Genomic DNA, 15,523 nt, shown 5'->3' on the forward strand with positions numbered 1-15,523 from the left:
CTTATTCAAATCAGATTGAATTGATCACGTGAATTTATGCTGCACTCGCCTCCTCTAATTTGAACTAGGCTTGTTTGGTTAAAAACTCGATAATTTGAAATGCAAATTAAAAAAATTACAAAAAAATCATTAAGAAAAAAGTTTTTATAAACTATTTGATTTTAAATTAAAAAATATTGAAATGAAAACTTCCGAACTATTTGCTAGTAGTAGAACTGAAAAAAGTTATATAAAACTGAGTACCTACTCAAATGGCAGGTGAACTATATAATAAAAGTCAACATTTAATCAATAATTCAATTTTCCATATAAATAATACGATATTTCCCTGTGAACGCAAATCAAATATAAACCCTTGATTGCAACTTGTTGAATATACACAACGTGACTTGTAATTCAATTGATGTTTTGTTGTGCAATTCTTGTCCGTCTGACTGTGTATGAATTTTACAATTTGGACCCTGAAAAATTTTCTCAATTTAAATTATTCGTTTACAATCAACGTGAAAAGCTTATGTATATCAATCAACAAATGTGATATACAGAAAGAACAAAACCAAAACACACGAAAACGCACTTGATGATGTTGCACTGCCTGTATAGCAGTATGGGCATGATGGGTATTGGCTGCATAGAGTTGACAAGGTGCACGTGCCTGAGGCGTGCTCACCTACCCAACATGGCACCCATTATTTATTACCAACTCTTATGTAATAAAGTGGCAACACAACGGTTCCTACTCCTCTCTGCACAATGTTATCACATATCTGTACAGTCGCAGCAACCAATGTCACACCTTGTCTGCCTCCCAGATTATTAAAAATCACTTTGACTATGTTCAAATCAAACCTAACATAGGATTTATCACCACCTAGTTCATAATATTGCATTAGGATAATAAACAGGACAATCTTGGAACTCACAAGAGCTCAAGATCAAGTCAGCCCTGAAACAAAGGGGAACAACAACATGTTTTGAAACAAAGCCCATAGCTAAGAACATGGGATCCAACATCAACAGCTTCTTCACAACTAATACATATCCTTAAAGAAAAAACACTAATTCAAACTTCCCAGATTCATTCTGGTTACATAACTGAACAGCTGCTTGTGTTCTCATCACTGAACATGTGAGTAGTTGAATGATCGGATTCAGATTCAGTGCTGTATCCGGGCAAAGAGTACGGAACCGGACCGTAATTGTAGTAATAACCGGTCGTCGGAGGAACGAACGGAGCCCTATTGTACATCATCTGGGGTTGCCTGTTCTGCTGCAGGTTCATCATCATTGGTGATGGATGATAACCATTAATGTTCATCATCATGGACGAAGGACTATGCCCCGTTGCCAATCCGTTTATCGGAAACCCTCCAGAGGATCCCTGCAAACCATTGTTCTGTTGGACTTGGAATCCTCCTCCTCCTCCAACAATAACATTGGAACTGCCTCCAAGAATGGGAGCAACGTTGTTGTTCGCTCCATTTCCATGAAAACCAGCAAGATTCATCATAGCACTAATGTCATTTGCCCTCATCCCCTCACTAGGGTGGTGGTTGTTCATATTTGCACCAGTCATTTGTGCATTGTTCATCTTCAGGGCTGCCAGTGTTTTCTGATCAATCCCACCAGGATTTCCCTTCATCGCCATATTCTGACTCAAATTCCCTTTCTTCCCTGCATTATTACTATTGTTATTGTTATTCCCATTCTTGCCATTGTTAGGACCTGCAGCAGCCAAAACCCCAACACCTTTCTTTGCATTGTTTGCTGCTGCTTCAGCTTGTCCCTTGAGCAGAGCTAGTTGATTTATCTTATCCCTGAAAAGCTTCATCTCCTCCTCCTCATCATACTCTTCCTCATCATCATCAAAACAGTCATCATCTTCAGACATGAAAGGAAATTTCTGCTTGTTTTTGAGGGATTCAAGACTCTTCACAACATTGGGCTTCTGCCCTTTGTTGTTCTTGTTTTCATCTTTAATGGAAGGGGATTTCTGCTTCTGATTTTGGTTAGTCTTTTGGGACCAGAGCTCAGCATGCTTACCAGCCCTCACTAGCTTCTTGATTAGAGTAGCAGAATCCACACTTCCTGAAACACTGACCTTTTGTTGTTCTGAGTCTATAGTCACTTGGTAAACACCTGTCAGTTAAAATGGAATAAAATCAGACAACAATACAAGGAAACACAGCAACAAAGATCAATCCATTAGGACAAACTCAGGCAACACTACAACATTTTTAAGGAAATTCCAGGCAAATCTTGGTCGCATTTAACATTAGAAAGTCCTCATATCATACTTAATAAGGTTTGTTTATCAGCATCTAGAAGTTAAAACAGGTAAGCCCACTTTCAAAAACCTGAGGGAAAATGTGCCGTCACAAAAGATAATAACAATTAGTTGTTTTTTTTTAAAAAAAAAAATGACAACCTTCAATTCTCTGTAGGAGTTTCTTCACTTTCTGCTTACACCCATCACAATGTATGTTCACCCTGAGCACACAGGTCTGCAAAAGAAAAGTGTGAAAATACAAGAAACAGAAACAGCAGGAGATTTCATTAAGAAAAGACCAGAACTCAACTTTACTGTACAAATAGACACAAAGAGAAAAAGTTGGCTTTAAAGACAAACAGAATGTGTTATTACAGAGTAAGAAAATACCTGGATCTTGAGAAGCTTAAAGTCTTCATCTTTAGTCATTTCTTGGGTGCTGTTTGGGACCGACGTAAGATCTGCTATAAAATTACACAAACAAAATCATAAAGAACAAAAATTGTGTATCCCCCTAAGCTAGTTGGGGCAAAAAGAAGTGTTCTTGCATGTGACCCAGACCTTCTACACCACTCCAAACAGCCCAGAACCTTTTTTTCTAACTTTCTCACCCTCAAACATACACAGATAAACACATGGGGTAGGGGGGATTTTCACAAAATCATTTAAGATGAAGGCCTAGAATGCAAATAAAAAGTAGTAAAATTTATACACCAAGACAAAAGTGTGTAGGAAAAAAACACACAAACACACACACAATGCAGAGAAAAAGAGAGAGAGAAGTTGAAACTGACCAAGAAAATGAAAGTCAGCAGGAGGAGGAGAGTTAAAAGGTTGTAGGAGAGAAAGAGCTGCTTTTTAAAGCTTGTGTGTGTGTGTGTGTTGTGCTCTGAAATTTGAAATGATGTGATTTAACGTTAAATGCTGAGAAAAAACACACACAGACACACACACAATAAAAAAGAACAGCGACTTGACAGGCCAACTTCTATCCCCTGTCCTCTTTCTCACACTCATTTTCTCTCCTAAACACATATTTATTAGCAGAGTTAATAGGATTAGTAAATAATTAGACACACTAATCAGTGTCTTTTATGTCTGAGTGTGTGTGCTTTTGTCAGTTTGTGCTTCGTTCTAATTAATGAAAATTAATGAATTTCCATTTCCTTGCTTGTTTTCCACAATCCCAATTGTAATTAGTGATAATGTCATGAAAATAAAATTACTTTAATAAGTTCCCATTTTCAACGTACACAGAGTTTTTACATGAAAGTAATACTTTTTAAAGTAATTGTAATTTAATGACAGGAAAATATTATTTCAATTAAGAGGATATTTTTTAGATTAATTTTTTTTCTTTCAAAATATGAAACAAAATTGGACCACGTGGGGTTCATATATATCGAGTTTTACTTCACATTTATCTCTTCTTTCTAACCAAACACCAAATTATCTATTATACATTCATTATTGCTTCCACTTTTCTTATACTTCTATTTTTCACCCCAATCAATCAGGCTGAATGTCATGCACTTGCAAGTTAAAACAAGTTTCAAAGAGCTTTGCCTCATCTCTTGGGTGAGGTGCAGTAAGGGGAAGTGGGATTGGTGGGATATTTTAATTTAAGTTTAATTTCCCATGAAATTGGAAACTTTGCATTTTATTATTTTATACCTAATTTTAAAACATGGCACATGCAAGAAAATAAATCTTATTTATTTCAAAAATAAAATAGTCAAGAAGCAAATAGTAAGAAGGAATAAGGGCGTGTTTGGCAGTACCCAAATAATTGCAGCATTATTAATATATCAGAAAGTAGTGAGAATGAGAAGGATGTGTGTTGTGTTGGTCTCCTGCCTTCTGCAAAATTAAATGAGGCAATTATGGCCTTACCCCATTTCGCATTTACTACGCCATTTTCACTCCTTTCTTCTTCTTCTTCTTTTTTTTTTTTTTTTAACTCATAATTTTTCTTTTTTTCTGAAATTACAAAAAAAATTATAATAAATGTGTATGAATTTATTATAAAAATAATATTTTGTTGGGCGTCTTATCCTTAGAGAGTGTTTGCAATGGGTTTAAAATAAGTGATTATTAGCTTATTATTGTAATTAAATGAGCTAAAGAATATTTTTATTTTACAACTTTGGCTTTTGTACTACTTAAATTAAAACTAATAAGTAGTTCTCTATCATTTTCTTCGGATTATTGATAAAATTATAAATATCAAATTACTTTTTAAAATATTCTGATTATTTCAATTTTTAACTTTTAATTTTTTTTTTCAAATATTTTTTATTTTTATTACTGCTTAATTTATGTATTTTTTTTTTATAATTTATTCAACTAAAAATAAAAATTATCGCAAAAACTCGTGATTTTGAAGTTGTCGCACGCGACAATAGTAACTATGTGTTAGAAGAGGATTGGTAACAGTAATAATTTGTTATTTGCATCTCCTAGATTAATGTTTTCATTTTCCTTTTTTTTTTTTTTTCATTTTGTGCTTTGTTGCATCGTGATTAGGAGTTAGGAGTAAGTTACAGATGCTCGTACGAGGTTAAATATCATTCTTTATAGACAATTACATGATTATATTAATACTATAATAAATTAAATAATTAATTAATACATTAACATCACAAAAAATTATAACATATTGACAAATACACACATTTTAAGTCGGACTTAAAACTATGATTTTCAATATATTTATGAGACTTTAATTTTAATCACTAAATTAAAATATATTGTTAATAAAAATTAGAGATAATTACACTCTCTTTCATGAGGTTTGATGTAATTACACATAAACCTCCGTGGTTTGAAAAATTACATGTAGCACCCTCGAAATTTATTTTCATCTAATAAATAAGTCCATTCATTAGTCAATATTCACTAAATTTACTAATATTAATAAAAAGTTCGGATAAAAATCTATATCTACCATTGATTGATTTATTATTAATCAAATAAATCTTTTTATGATCAAATTACTCTCATATGTTATGCATATGAAGAGGTATATCTTCACCGTTATAAGGGTAATTTAGTCAGGAAAAAATTATTTAATTTGCAACATGTCGTTAATAAGTCAATCAAGGGCAAGTATCAATTTTTATTCAATTTTTTTCTTTTTTTGTTACTATTAGCAAAATCAGTGAATTTTCACTAATAGATGGGCATATTTGTTAAACGGAATCAAATCTCATAGATACTCGATGTAATTTTTCGAACCACAAGTAGTTTATGTGTAACTACACCAAATTTTGAAGGAGAGAAGTGTAGTTATTCCTCATGGATACTAGTTTGCCAACTGGGCTTCATGTGATGATCCCTTTGGTTCATTGCAGGTTATTACATATTTCTTAATTCCTCCCTATCTCCTCGAGAACTAAAAAACAGAAAATTGTGTCTCGCTCTTCAACTAAAGTTAAGTATTGACCTATGGTTGCCACTATTTGTAAACTTTAATAAATCACTTATTTACTTCGTGATTTTCGAAACACTTTGTCTGGTCAGATCCCTTTCTGATTGACAAGATAACAAATTTACACATCATTATCAACTCGATCTTTCATGAGCGTATCAAATACGTGCACATCGACTACCACTTGGTGCGGGATCAATTCAAGGAAGGTTCATTCTTCACCCTTCTTCATTTGGTCGATGTGTTCACCGAAATTCTTTGGTGTGCATGGTGGAGCTCCACCGCTCTTCAGCTCCAAATTGGAATGTCGAAGTTGGAGGCTTGCAGCTAAGAGCATTGAATAAAGAAGGCGCGTTCTTTTCTAAACTGCAATTTTATTAGTGATGTAGCACTTCTGATATAATACATTTTATTTCGACGACTTGTACACATATATCGCAATAACATTATCTCATATGTTTGATAAAAAGAAGCAAATAACTCTTCTATCTAAACCCGATAATAGTGGATAATTTATTTTATTTTTTAAAATAAAAAAATAATTTATTATTTTTTTTATATATGAGAAGGATAAATTGCATTTAAGGGGATGAACATATGTGATGAAAATCCAAAGAAAAGATATTGGGGGGGGGGGGGGGGGGGGGGGAGGGGATGTTTCACTTTTGATTTCAATGTTATGAAAAAGTGTGCGTTGGAGTGTTAAGTCCATCATTACTTGTGTTGTCTGACTGTCCTCTCATTTTTCTTCAACTTTCCTCATATTTCAACCTTGTCATCATTGCTTTTACTGTCTCGGTTTCCCTCACCACTCCTCCCAACCTCCTCTCCTCATCCTTTTTCCATCTCCATTTTAAATTAATTCAATTTTTTCTTTTATATATATATATATATATATGTTTTTTTCTTTTTTGTAATATGAAAAGTTATAGTTTAAAATTTCATTTACAATTAAGAAATTTGATATTTATGTTTATCTAACAAATAGAATTAAGTCAAAATTCAGCTAATTTACTGACATTAGCAAAGAATAAAAATATATATTTACTTTATATTGACTTATTACTAATTTATTGCATGCTAATTTTTTCTTTTATCAAACTACCCTTAAAAGTCAAATAAATCCATATAAAACCCTATATTTTCATCGATTGACTTAATACTAACTTATTACATGTCAAATAATTTTTTTAATCAAATTACCCAATTCAGATTTTGCAATTTCAACTTCAGATTAAAATCACTGTATTCATCGGTTGTTTTTGTCCTTTAGTATTGAATAAAGTTTAATAAGACAAAGGTTGAGTTCGTTGGTGTATTTATTCAGGAAACAATTAATACAAATAATAGATTGGATAGTTCTGCTGCAATAATTATTATGGTAAATTATCATTACAATAAATATAATATTTAATTATAATTAATTATCATAGTTAAAAATTAATAATCATAGTAAAAGTTATTCATCACGATAACGATGCTTGTCGATCTTAATGTTTGCGAATGTGGCTAATATATTTGTAATGACTAAAATCATAGCAAAAACATTTATAGTGGCTCATAGCCATGGCAAAATAGTTTTCATAGTGATTAAGTTAAATTTTTGCATCGCTTTTTGTTTAAAAATTTTTGTATCGATTTTTGTTTAACAGCAATTACTAATAATTCTTTACGACGGCTTCAATCCATAGCTAAACAACTTCGTAGCCAATCGTATTTTTCTTTTTCTAATTTGCAATGAGTTTCTTTGAAATCGATCATAATTATAAATACACCACGTTGTTTGAAAAATTATAAATTTTTCTTTTAGAATTAACAATCGTCTTATAAATACTCTCTTGCAACAACCCACTGTAAGAAAATAATTGTTAGTCGGCCGTTAATTTTATGAGGTATTTGTAATATTTCAAATAATAATGAAATATTTATAATTATGTCAAATTTTATAAAAAATTTATTGTAATTGTCCTATTTACTAATTTCATGACCGGGAAAAAAAAAGTTTAAATACTTTGCTAGACTCGTTCGAAAGTAAACAACAATTTTCATCAATCATGAAGAATGACTTCAAATGAGCAACCACTTTTCACATGCTGATTTAAGTCCATTATAAATGTAGGACCAGGACATGTTTGTCTCCTGCTGTACCTTAAAAACACAACCACTCGAATAATTGGACATCAACTTATACTGATTCAATGAGTAAGAACGACCAATATTTTCTATGAAAATTTTGTGTCTAGTTGTTTCTATTAACATGAGAATTGTTAGATAATCTGTAAATACTTATGCAAATAACCTGATATCATGTAATCTTAAGAAGGTCGTTTTTAGATCTTATTTTCAACTTAATTCGATCTATAAACAAGTTTCGAGTTTGCAATATTCGTTTAGGATTTTTATGACCTAGTTTCAATACCTTCAAAATCCTAATATTTATAGATTCATCGTAATTGTCTGATCATTTTGGAGTTTGTGGTTTTAGATTGCGGAAAACTAATAAATAGTCGTACTTTATGCCGCAGGTATAATTTTTGCTGCCCTAACACTCTGACGACCTTAAATACTTTTATCTCAATGACCTATTTGACTTACGTATTCAAGGGTTATTACCAGGTCTTCCTAGTTTGGTAGGTCTCGTATATGAGATATTTGAGGTGTTCTTTACTCGTTAAGACTAGCATCCCCCTAACTTCACTAAAAAGACACTAACTCGGTAAAACCGCAACAGTATAACATAATTCATGGTGGCAATAGAAGTCGAAAATTTTAATTTTTTTAAAAACAAAAAATAAAAAAGACCCAATAATTGGACACATAGAATCCCTTATAGAATTTGCACTATGTTTTCGCATGTGAATGTCTTCGGCTTTATTTGGAGCAGAAGAAACAAGAAACTATGATGAGACAATTGTGCCATTTCTTGAAGATTTGTTTAAAATAAGGAAGGTCACAAGTCTTTTCATTACCAAATCAGGTTTCAATGTACAAACGTTAATGCAATAAAATGGCCCAACTGCAGCATTTACTATCATTATTGCCCCAAAAGTTGGTTGTTCAGACCATGCCAAATATTCACCCAACTCAAATAAATTTACCTTAGGGTGATATCCTGACATATATAGCGACATGTTATGTTCTTATACCTTTTCTTTCTTAAATTGCATTTCGCCCCCTAAAAAATATTAAGTTTTCATACTAAATTCCCTAAAAACAGGAAAAATAAAATATACGCCCTCGAAAAATTATTCCGTGCACGTTTCTCCAAAACAATAATTATGCCCTTATGAACACCCAAAAAATTTAATTCTTTAAATTTAATTAATATGACGGAAGATGGGTTTAAGAGATTTTGGGCCTCACCAAAGTGTTTCTTAATATGAAAGACTAAAATCGGGTCTCATAAGATTTGGTGTGATTAGGGCTTAGGGTTAGAGCAATCGCTACGCGACATTTGGGCGTCAGCCCATCATCTCAGCAGGAGTAGAGACTTTCAGTGCTCTTACCAGTTTATCAAAGCTCCGAGGTTGACATAAGCGCAATGGGTACTTAGGAATGACAAACGCCTTGGCTAACTGGGTTTGTGGTCAGTTTGCCCGAATATAGAACCCGACGGATTAGACCCACTAAATAAAATGTAAAATGTTTTTGTATATATATATATAAAGACTAGGGTCCAATATATGTTATGAAACTAAAATTGATTGTTATAAAAAAAAATATGAGACTAATTCGGGAAAACAACATGTAGAATAAGACCAATTAGAGTTATATTGGAGGTAATGATGATGAGCGACAGATGCAGAAATGGGGTTGATGAGCTGATAAGCATATATGACTTGTGATAAGGTTGTAAAGTATAGTATTAATATTTAATCATGTCCTGATCTACCCATACATTGGCAGATCCAGCAAACAGTGAAAAACTAATCATTACAGTCTTGTTTTATCCTTGTTAATTAATCGTAATTAGTGCGCCATTAGATTTGTAAACACATCTCTAAATGTTGGTGGGCTCAATCAAGAAAACACGATTCATTTGGGAATAACACTTTTTGTGTGTTTCTTCTGGAGAAGAAAAGTTGTAATATATAATCCAATATTGTGTGTTCCTCAATTATTTTTCCCACTTTCCGTTGCAAATTGAGAAAATATTTATAGTTGTTACCATTTCCTTGAAACATTTTGAAAAAGACTTCGTTTCTTCTTATAGAAATATTAATTTGACATCACTAACTTTCAAGCATTCTTTTTGAGAATACAATATAATAGAAATATGATTAATTTTCATGATTATACTATAGTGAAAAGTCAATATCATAAGTGAATACTAATCGAACAGTTTTACGTCGACGAACAATTAGTCGTCGTTTTGAAAATGAGGCCAAAATATATACGAGCCTAAAAATCATAAAAAATATTTTGATCATAACTAAAAGAATGACAATTAATAAATATTTGATTGTAGGAATAGTATTATTAATCATGATTTTTAAGTTACAGTAATTTATAATATTAGATAATAAATCATTTTTTTAGTGATGATACCATAAAATTGTACAATTTTTTTTGGAACTTTTGTCTAAAATTTCATGTCCAGTCAGATTGAACTTGGTTTTTCAAATCCTCCATTAGGAGACAACGTAAGTTAAGTTGTCTGTTTAGTGGGAAACTCATTATCTCCATAATCTATTAGTATAGAGCATGGAGTGTTTAGAATCAGAAGTAAATTAAAGTTGAGGTTGTGCAAATTATGCCCAATTTTTTAATTTATTTTCGGGAACAAGATTTGGGTTTTGATCTGCCCCTTTTGTATATATGTAAACCCTAATTTTAAGGGATTGGCATGCACTGATTAATTTTCAATCCTTTTTTTTTTTAAATAAAAATAAAATTGATACTGAACCAATCATTAATGATATCTATTTTTAATAATTCCAAATTAAGGCTAAACATCTCATCTTGATTGTGATAGTTATATATGGTCACGTAGTATTTAGAGTGAGAGTGATCAAGAATTACGACAATTAATTTTAGTAATTTTGTTTTATCATTAATTCAATATTAATTAAACAAAATTGATAGTGAAGAAAAGAATTACTTAAGTTTAAGAGAATCCTAGGACATTATCGATGCCCATTACATAGCAAGTGCAACGTTGATTGAAACTGATCGGATTTTATTTAGACAAATTTGTAATGAGAAAATCAAAATCTTACCATAAAACTTGTCTCCACGAGCATAAAGAAACAAAAATCGAATTTCCCACATTACTCATTCTCCACTTCTATATAAATTCAAAATTTTGAATCCAAACACAGAACGTTGGAACATATTGTATCTGATTACATAATTGAACAGGCATTAACGTTGTCATCACTGAACAGTGTGGTGTACTTCTCGACAGGGGCGTTGGGGCTTGGAAATGCCTGAGCAACATTCCTCACAAAGCCAGAAGGTGCCTTCTTGTCATAGGCTTGAGGGGCATAAGGGTAATAAGCCAAATTGTATTGGACATAGGGCCAAATTTCAGCCTTCTTTCCTGTGCTCTTCACTCTGTTTAAGACCTTGTTTGGTTCCACGTACCCACTCACTGTTACTCGGCTTTGCTTTCGGCTTACATCCACCGATTTTACACCTTCAACACAAACGAACCAAAACACAAAATTATTTACAACATTAATGTTAAAATTACACGAATCATAATTTGAATTAGGTTTGGACAAATTGAAATTAATTATATGGTACAGTTCAAAAAAATAACCAATCATACAACAAGTGTAATCCTATATAATTATTTAGTTCGAAAATTTTACTAAAACTACATAACAAGGAAAGAACATGAGAAGAATTCAACAATAACATACAAACTTACCATGTTCAGATATACGGTCACAGAAAATCCTTACTCAAATCAGATACACTTGTTATATAATTCGTAATTTTTATCGTATTATACATCAATTATACTTATCATATAATTAATTCAAGTTAGATTAAACTCGATTTGAACTAGAATTTTCAGACTGAGAAAGAAGAAAAGGAAATTATATAGTGACCTTTCATGGAGGAAACCGCATTTCGAACTCTTCGTTCACATCCCTCGCAGTCCATTTTCACCTTGATTTCCACCGTCTGCATCCCAAATATATATAACTTGAAATTCCATACTATTAATGAATATATATATATATATGTATGTATGTATGGAGGTGGTGGGAGTTACCTGCATTGGCTTTCTTTTGCTCTTTCTTGTGCTTGTAACTGCACATACATCTGAAATATGGTCAAGAAATCCCATTACTCTTCAAATCTCTACTTTCCTATGTATGTCTGTCTCCGGGAATTGTGGGGGGGGGGGGTGTTGAGAGAGTTGAGACAGCTTATTTCGAATGTTTGATATGAATTATGTTTTTTGGGGGTGTGTGTGTAGAGATAGCCGTATTTATAAGGTAGAGAGAAAGGTAAAAAGAAATGGAGGTGAGTAAGCAAGCTGTATATAGCTATACGTATACGTATACGTAGTAGTTTAATGATTAATGGAAGTAGTAGGTAGCTAAGACAAAGAAAGCGACTTGTGTCGCCCCCGCTTCCTTAATCATTCACTCTTAACTCAAAAACACATTAACAGTGAGTTGGACAAACTCCACTCTTGTGTGACTTTCATCCCACAATTATGATTTTTTTTTATTTACGTAAAATAAATTTGACAGAATTGAACCAATTGTATAATAAGTGTATTATACGATTGGTCACTTTTTTTAAATTATATGTCAATCATACAATAAGTATATTACATTTATCATATTTGATTTCAATCTAATCAAAATTCGATTCAAATTAAAATTTCCCCTCGCCTCAATCTCGATGGGTCTTATGCTCTCATTAACCAATCATTTCAAGAAATTTATATACATCTCGTACGAAGCTGCAACCGATATTTCATTGCAATTTTGTCTCTCCTTAATTTCTTCTTGGTAGTTCAACACGGATTTAAATGTCTTAACTTTGGGGTAAGAGATCAAGTTGTTTTCTGTGGGAGCCAGCCTTCATCTCTATTGACCACAACTGAAGTTTTGCTGGCACTCAATTGGATATCATGCATGCCCAATTTGAAACTATAATGTTTGACGATTCAAAGTTATAAATTTGAATTTCACCAATATATCGTATCACTCTATTATAATAATATTATATTATTGATTTTCTAAATACTACATCATGAAATTATTATCATATACATATATAATCAATACATATAATGTACAATATATATTTATAATTAATATAGTCTGGAGCCCATCATAGTTGCATTATTTGTGTAGCTGCAGCTGATTTAGGTGTCTACGTTCTTACAGTAGTGTTCATATATATATATATATATGTATATGTATATATAATCCGTCAGCCCACCACAATTAAGACAGATTGAGATATTGGTTTTTCCCATTGAAATCTACTCTCAAATCACATTACTTGTCCCTGTTATCATTGCAAGTGGGACTTTAATTTCCCATTGGGAGCCAATCAAACTCAACCTGCATCCACTTATTTTCCTTCACTATTTTCAATTAATGTTTCCTCTTATTATTTTAAATTACAAATTTATGCCAACTATATAGTTTTTTTTCTTAAAACAAAAAAAAATTCAGGTCCGCTATATGTAATACAGAATAAAGTATCAAATATATCATAATTAGAATATTTATTAAAAAATTTAGGGGTGAATAGTAATTTACCTCCATGTGATAGTGCACATGAGCAAATTATCCTCCTCAGAAAAAAAATATAGTAATTTACCCTCTATACTTTTTAAAATAAAGCAATTTACCTCCATGTCTTAAAAGGTAAATTACTTTATTTTAAAAAATATAGAGAGGTAAATTGTTATTTATTTATTTATTTATTTTCTTGGAGTGCGAGTATGTAACTGTAAGAGGCATTTAAAGTCTGAAATAAATGCAAGAATGGCGTTTGTTATGTGGGCAAGATCAACATCCTTCTTCCTTAATTAATTTGAGATTTGGTATCAATCTATTTCTATATATTTAAGTTGAGTTGAATATTTCCGTGTTCTCCGAGTTGATGGTCTGAATTGCTCGTCCTTCCCTTGTCCATGTCTTTATATATCAATTCATAATTATTATGCTGTTGTAAATACTTTGAGACTTACCAATTTAACACCCCAATAATTTGGGACTAAATACTCCAAACTCTTTCATTCGTTACAAAATAGGCTAATATTCGGATTTTTAAATTCAGATTATTCTGACCTGGTCCGACCGAGTTCAAATTCAAGTATGTATGAACTCACGATGATCACTTGATCAATCATGGACTGTAGTTCACGTGGATTAGTACATCTACAAAAAATTATAAATACTAATATTTCATACTTTAAGTATAATTTAATAAATTTTTTATTTATTTCATAGATTAATCCCATCATTTACGGTAAATATTAATCTCTAAGAACATCTTTTACTCTTTTGAACAGTAAAAATTTTGTATAATATTTTTACCGAGCAAAATATGTAGTGCTTGAGAATTAATACTAAAAGAATATTTTAAATCTAATAATTTGTATTTAAGAGTCCTAGTTTGCAAATTATTGCATCAAATTTTGAGGTATTAATTTGTTTACATAACATCATTATTATGTTTGAACTTGAAGTTAGATATAATAAACAATTTGATGATTTAGAAAGATTTCCAAACCTCTCTTAATTTTCTTTTCTTATTTAAAATTTTAAAAAAAAGTAAACATGATGTAAGAAAATAAAAAATAAATTAGAACGGACTTCTCTAAAATTTATCACAATTATAATTATTTTTATTTAAAAAATTTAAATATTTATAATTTTTTTTAAAATTAACGATCGTATAATAAATATTTTCTTATGATGGTTTATTATATATATATATATTGTGCTGTCATTTGATGTAGCGACTGGTGAAGTGTACCCTACGGTAAAGCTGAACTAATGTAACGTGGCAGTTTTCAGGTGTAAATCCCTAATTCAACTTCAACAAGTAATTGAATCGTACTTGTATTGATCAAACTCCAAAAACGTGCTCTTTGGAATAAAAAACGTGGCTAACAATTATTTGAGCTTCTGTTTGGAATGTTGGATTTAAAAACTAATTTCTTTTTAATTTGTAACAATACATTCTTAAAACTCGTTCAAATAATTTTATATTGTTACGACCATCGTTTATCGAGATTTCGATCATCGATTCTCCTGTCATTAGATCAACAACTTTTTTATGCTTCTAGCACTAGGCATCCGTTAAACCCTCCTACATGATTTTACGACTTTATAAAAATTTGTGTTTTCGGTAAACTGGCTCTCAGGCTTGATCACTGCCACTCAGGAGGCAGCCCTTTTTCCAATGTTATGGAACTATTTTGTCGAGTTCTAAAAAAACTATAGATCCTTCGGCTCGTACTTCGATGAAATATTAAACAACTTTAAATCTTTTTAAATATCGAGTCATTTAATTTTCTTTCAATATAAATTTTAGTTCAGATTATTGTATTTAAGTGTAGCATAATTGAAGAGATGTCATATAATTTTATAGGATTTTAGGTTTAAATTCAAATTTGTTACAACCTCACCATTGGGCCAAACTCACTTGTAATTGTTTAACAGCCGCTTCCCACATCAGACCCAAACTTATATTAGTTGGGTTGGGCTGAGGGCCAAATTTGTTCTCTTTCCCATAAATACTAAAGCAAATTCGTAGCCAATTTAAAATGAAGGGTAAATTACATATACCTCACTTAAAATTTAGCATTAATTATGATTATTTCTTATTATTTT

At 31.4% G+C, this 15,523-nt stretch overlaps 2 protein-coding genes across 2 annotated transcripts; both read right to left on the bottom strand.

Annotated features, from left to right (window-relative positions):
• Positions 1–860: 860 nt before the first annotated feature.
• LOC105156259 (Heavy metal transport/detoxification superfamily protein) lies at positions 861–3,261 on the bottom strand. The gene is made up of 4 exons (XM_011072337.3): positions 3,064–3,261; positions 2,660–2,730; positions 2,429–2,504; positions 861–2,139 (listed from the first exon to the last, which is right to left on the bottom strand). Exons 2-4 carry the CDS (start codon positions 2,696–2,698, stop codon positions 1,088–1,090), a joined length of 1,167 nt encoding a protein of 388 aa, XP_011070639.1. The 5' UTR covers positions 2,699–2,730; positions 3,064–3,261; the 3' UTR covers positions 861–1,087.
• A 7,686-nt stretch (positions 3,262–10,947) lies between these two features.
• LOC105156260 (heavy metal-associated isoprenylated plant protein 21) lies at positions 10,948–12,091 on the bottom strand. Its single transcript, XM_011072339.3, has 3 exons — positions 11,926–12,091; positions 11,759–11,834; positions 10,948–11,337 (listed from the first exon to the last, which is right to left on the bottom strand). Exons 1-3 carry the CDS (start codon positions 11,998–12,000, stop codon positions 11,045–11,047), a joined length of 444 nt encoding a protein of 147 aa, XP_011070641.1. The 5' UTR covers positions 12,001–12,091; the 3' UTR covers positions 10,948–11,044.
• Positions 12,092–15,523: the final 3,432 nt, after the last annotated feature.

The sequence above is a fragment of the Sesamum indicum genome, linkage group LG2, assembly GCF_026168435.1.
Source record: "Sesamum indicum cultivar Baizhima isolate 11 linkage group LG2, ASM2616843v1, whole genome shotgun sequence".
Classification (NCBI taxonomy): Eukaryota; Viridiplantae; Streptophyta; class Magnoliopsida; order Lamiales; family Pedaliaceae; genus Sesamum; species Sesamum indicum.

What these genes read in the sequence shown, in the direction of transcription:
- LOC105156259 (XM_011072337.3), bottom strand. Translation starts at nt 2,698, where the DNA reads ATGACTAAAGATGAAGACTTTAAGCTTCTCAAGATCCAG. An exon ending in TTAAGCTTCTCAAGATCCAG is followed by an intron (nt 2,505 to 2,659) that starts GTATTTTCTTAC and finishes TTTCTTTTGCAG; the next exon opens with ACCTGTGTGCTCAGGGTGAA. An exon ending in ACTCCTACAGAGAATTGAAG is followed by an intron (nt 2,140 to 2,428) that starts GTTGTCATTTTT and finishes TTTAACTGACAG; the next exon opens with GTGTTTACCAAGTGACTATA.
- LOC105156260 (XM_011072339.3), bottom strand. Translation starts at nt 12,000, where the DNA reads ATGGGATTTCTTGACCATATTTCAGATGTATGTGCAGTTACAAGCACA. An exon ending in GCAAAAGAAAGCCAATGCAG is followed by an intron (nt 11,835 to 11,925) that starts GTAACTCCCACC and finishes TTTGGGATGCAG; the next exon opens with ACGGTGGAAATCAAGGTGAA. An exon ending in TGCGGTTTCCTCCATGAAAG is followed by an intron (nt 11,338 to 11,758) that starts GTCACTATATAA and finishes TTTGTGTTGAAG; the next exon opens with GTGTAAAATCGGTGGATGTA.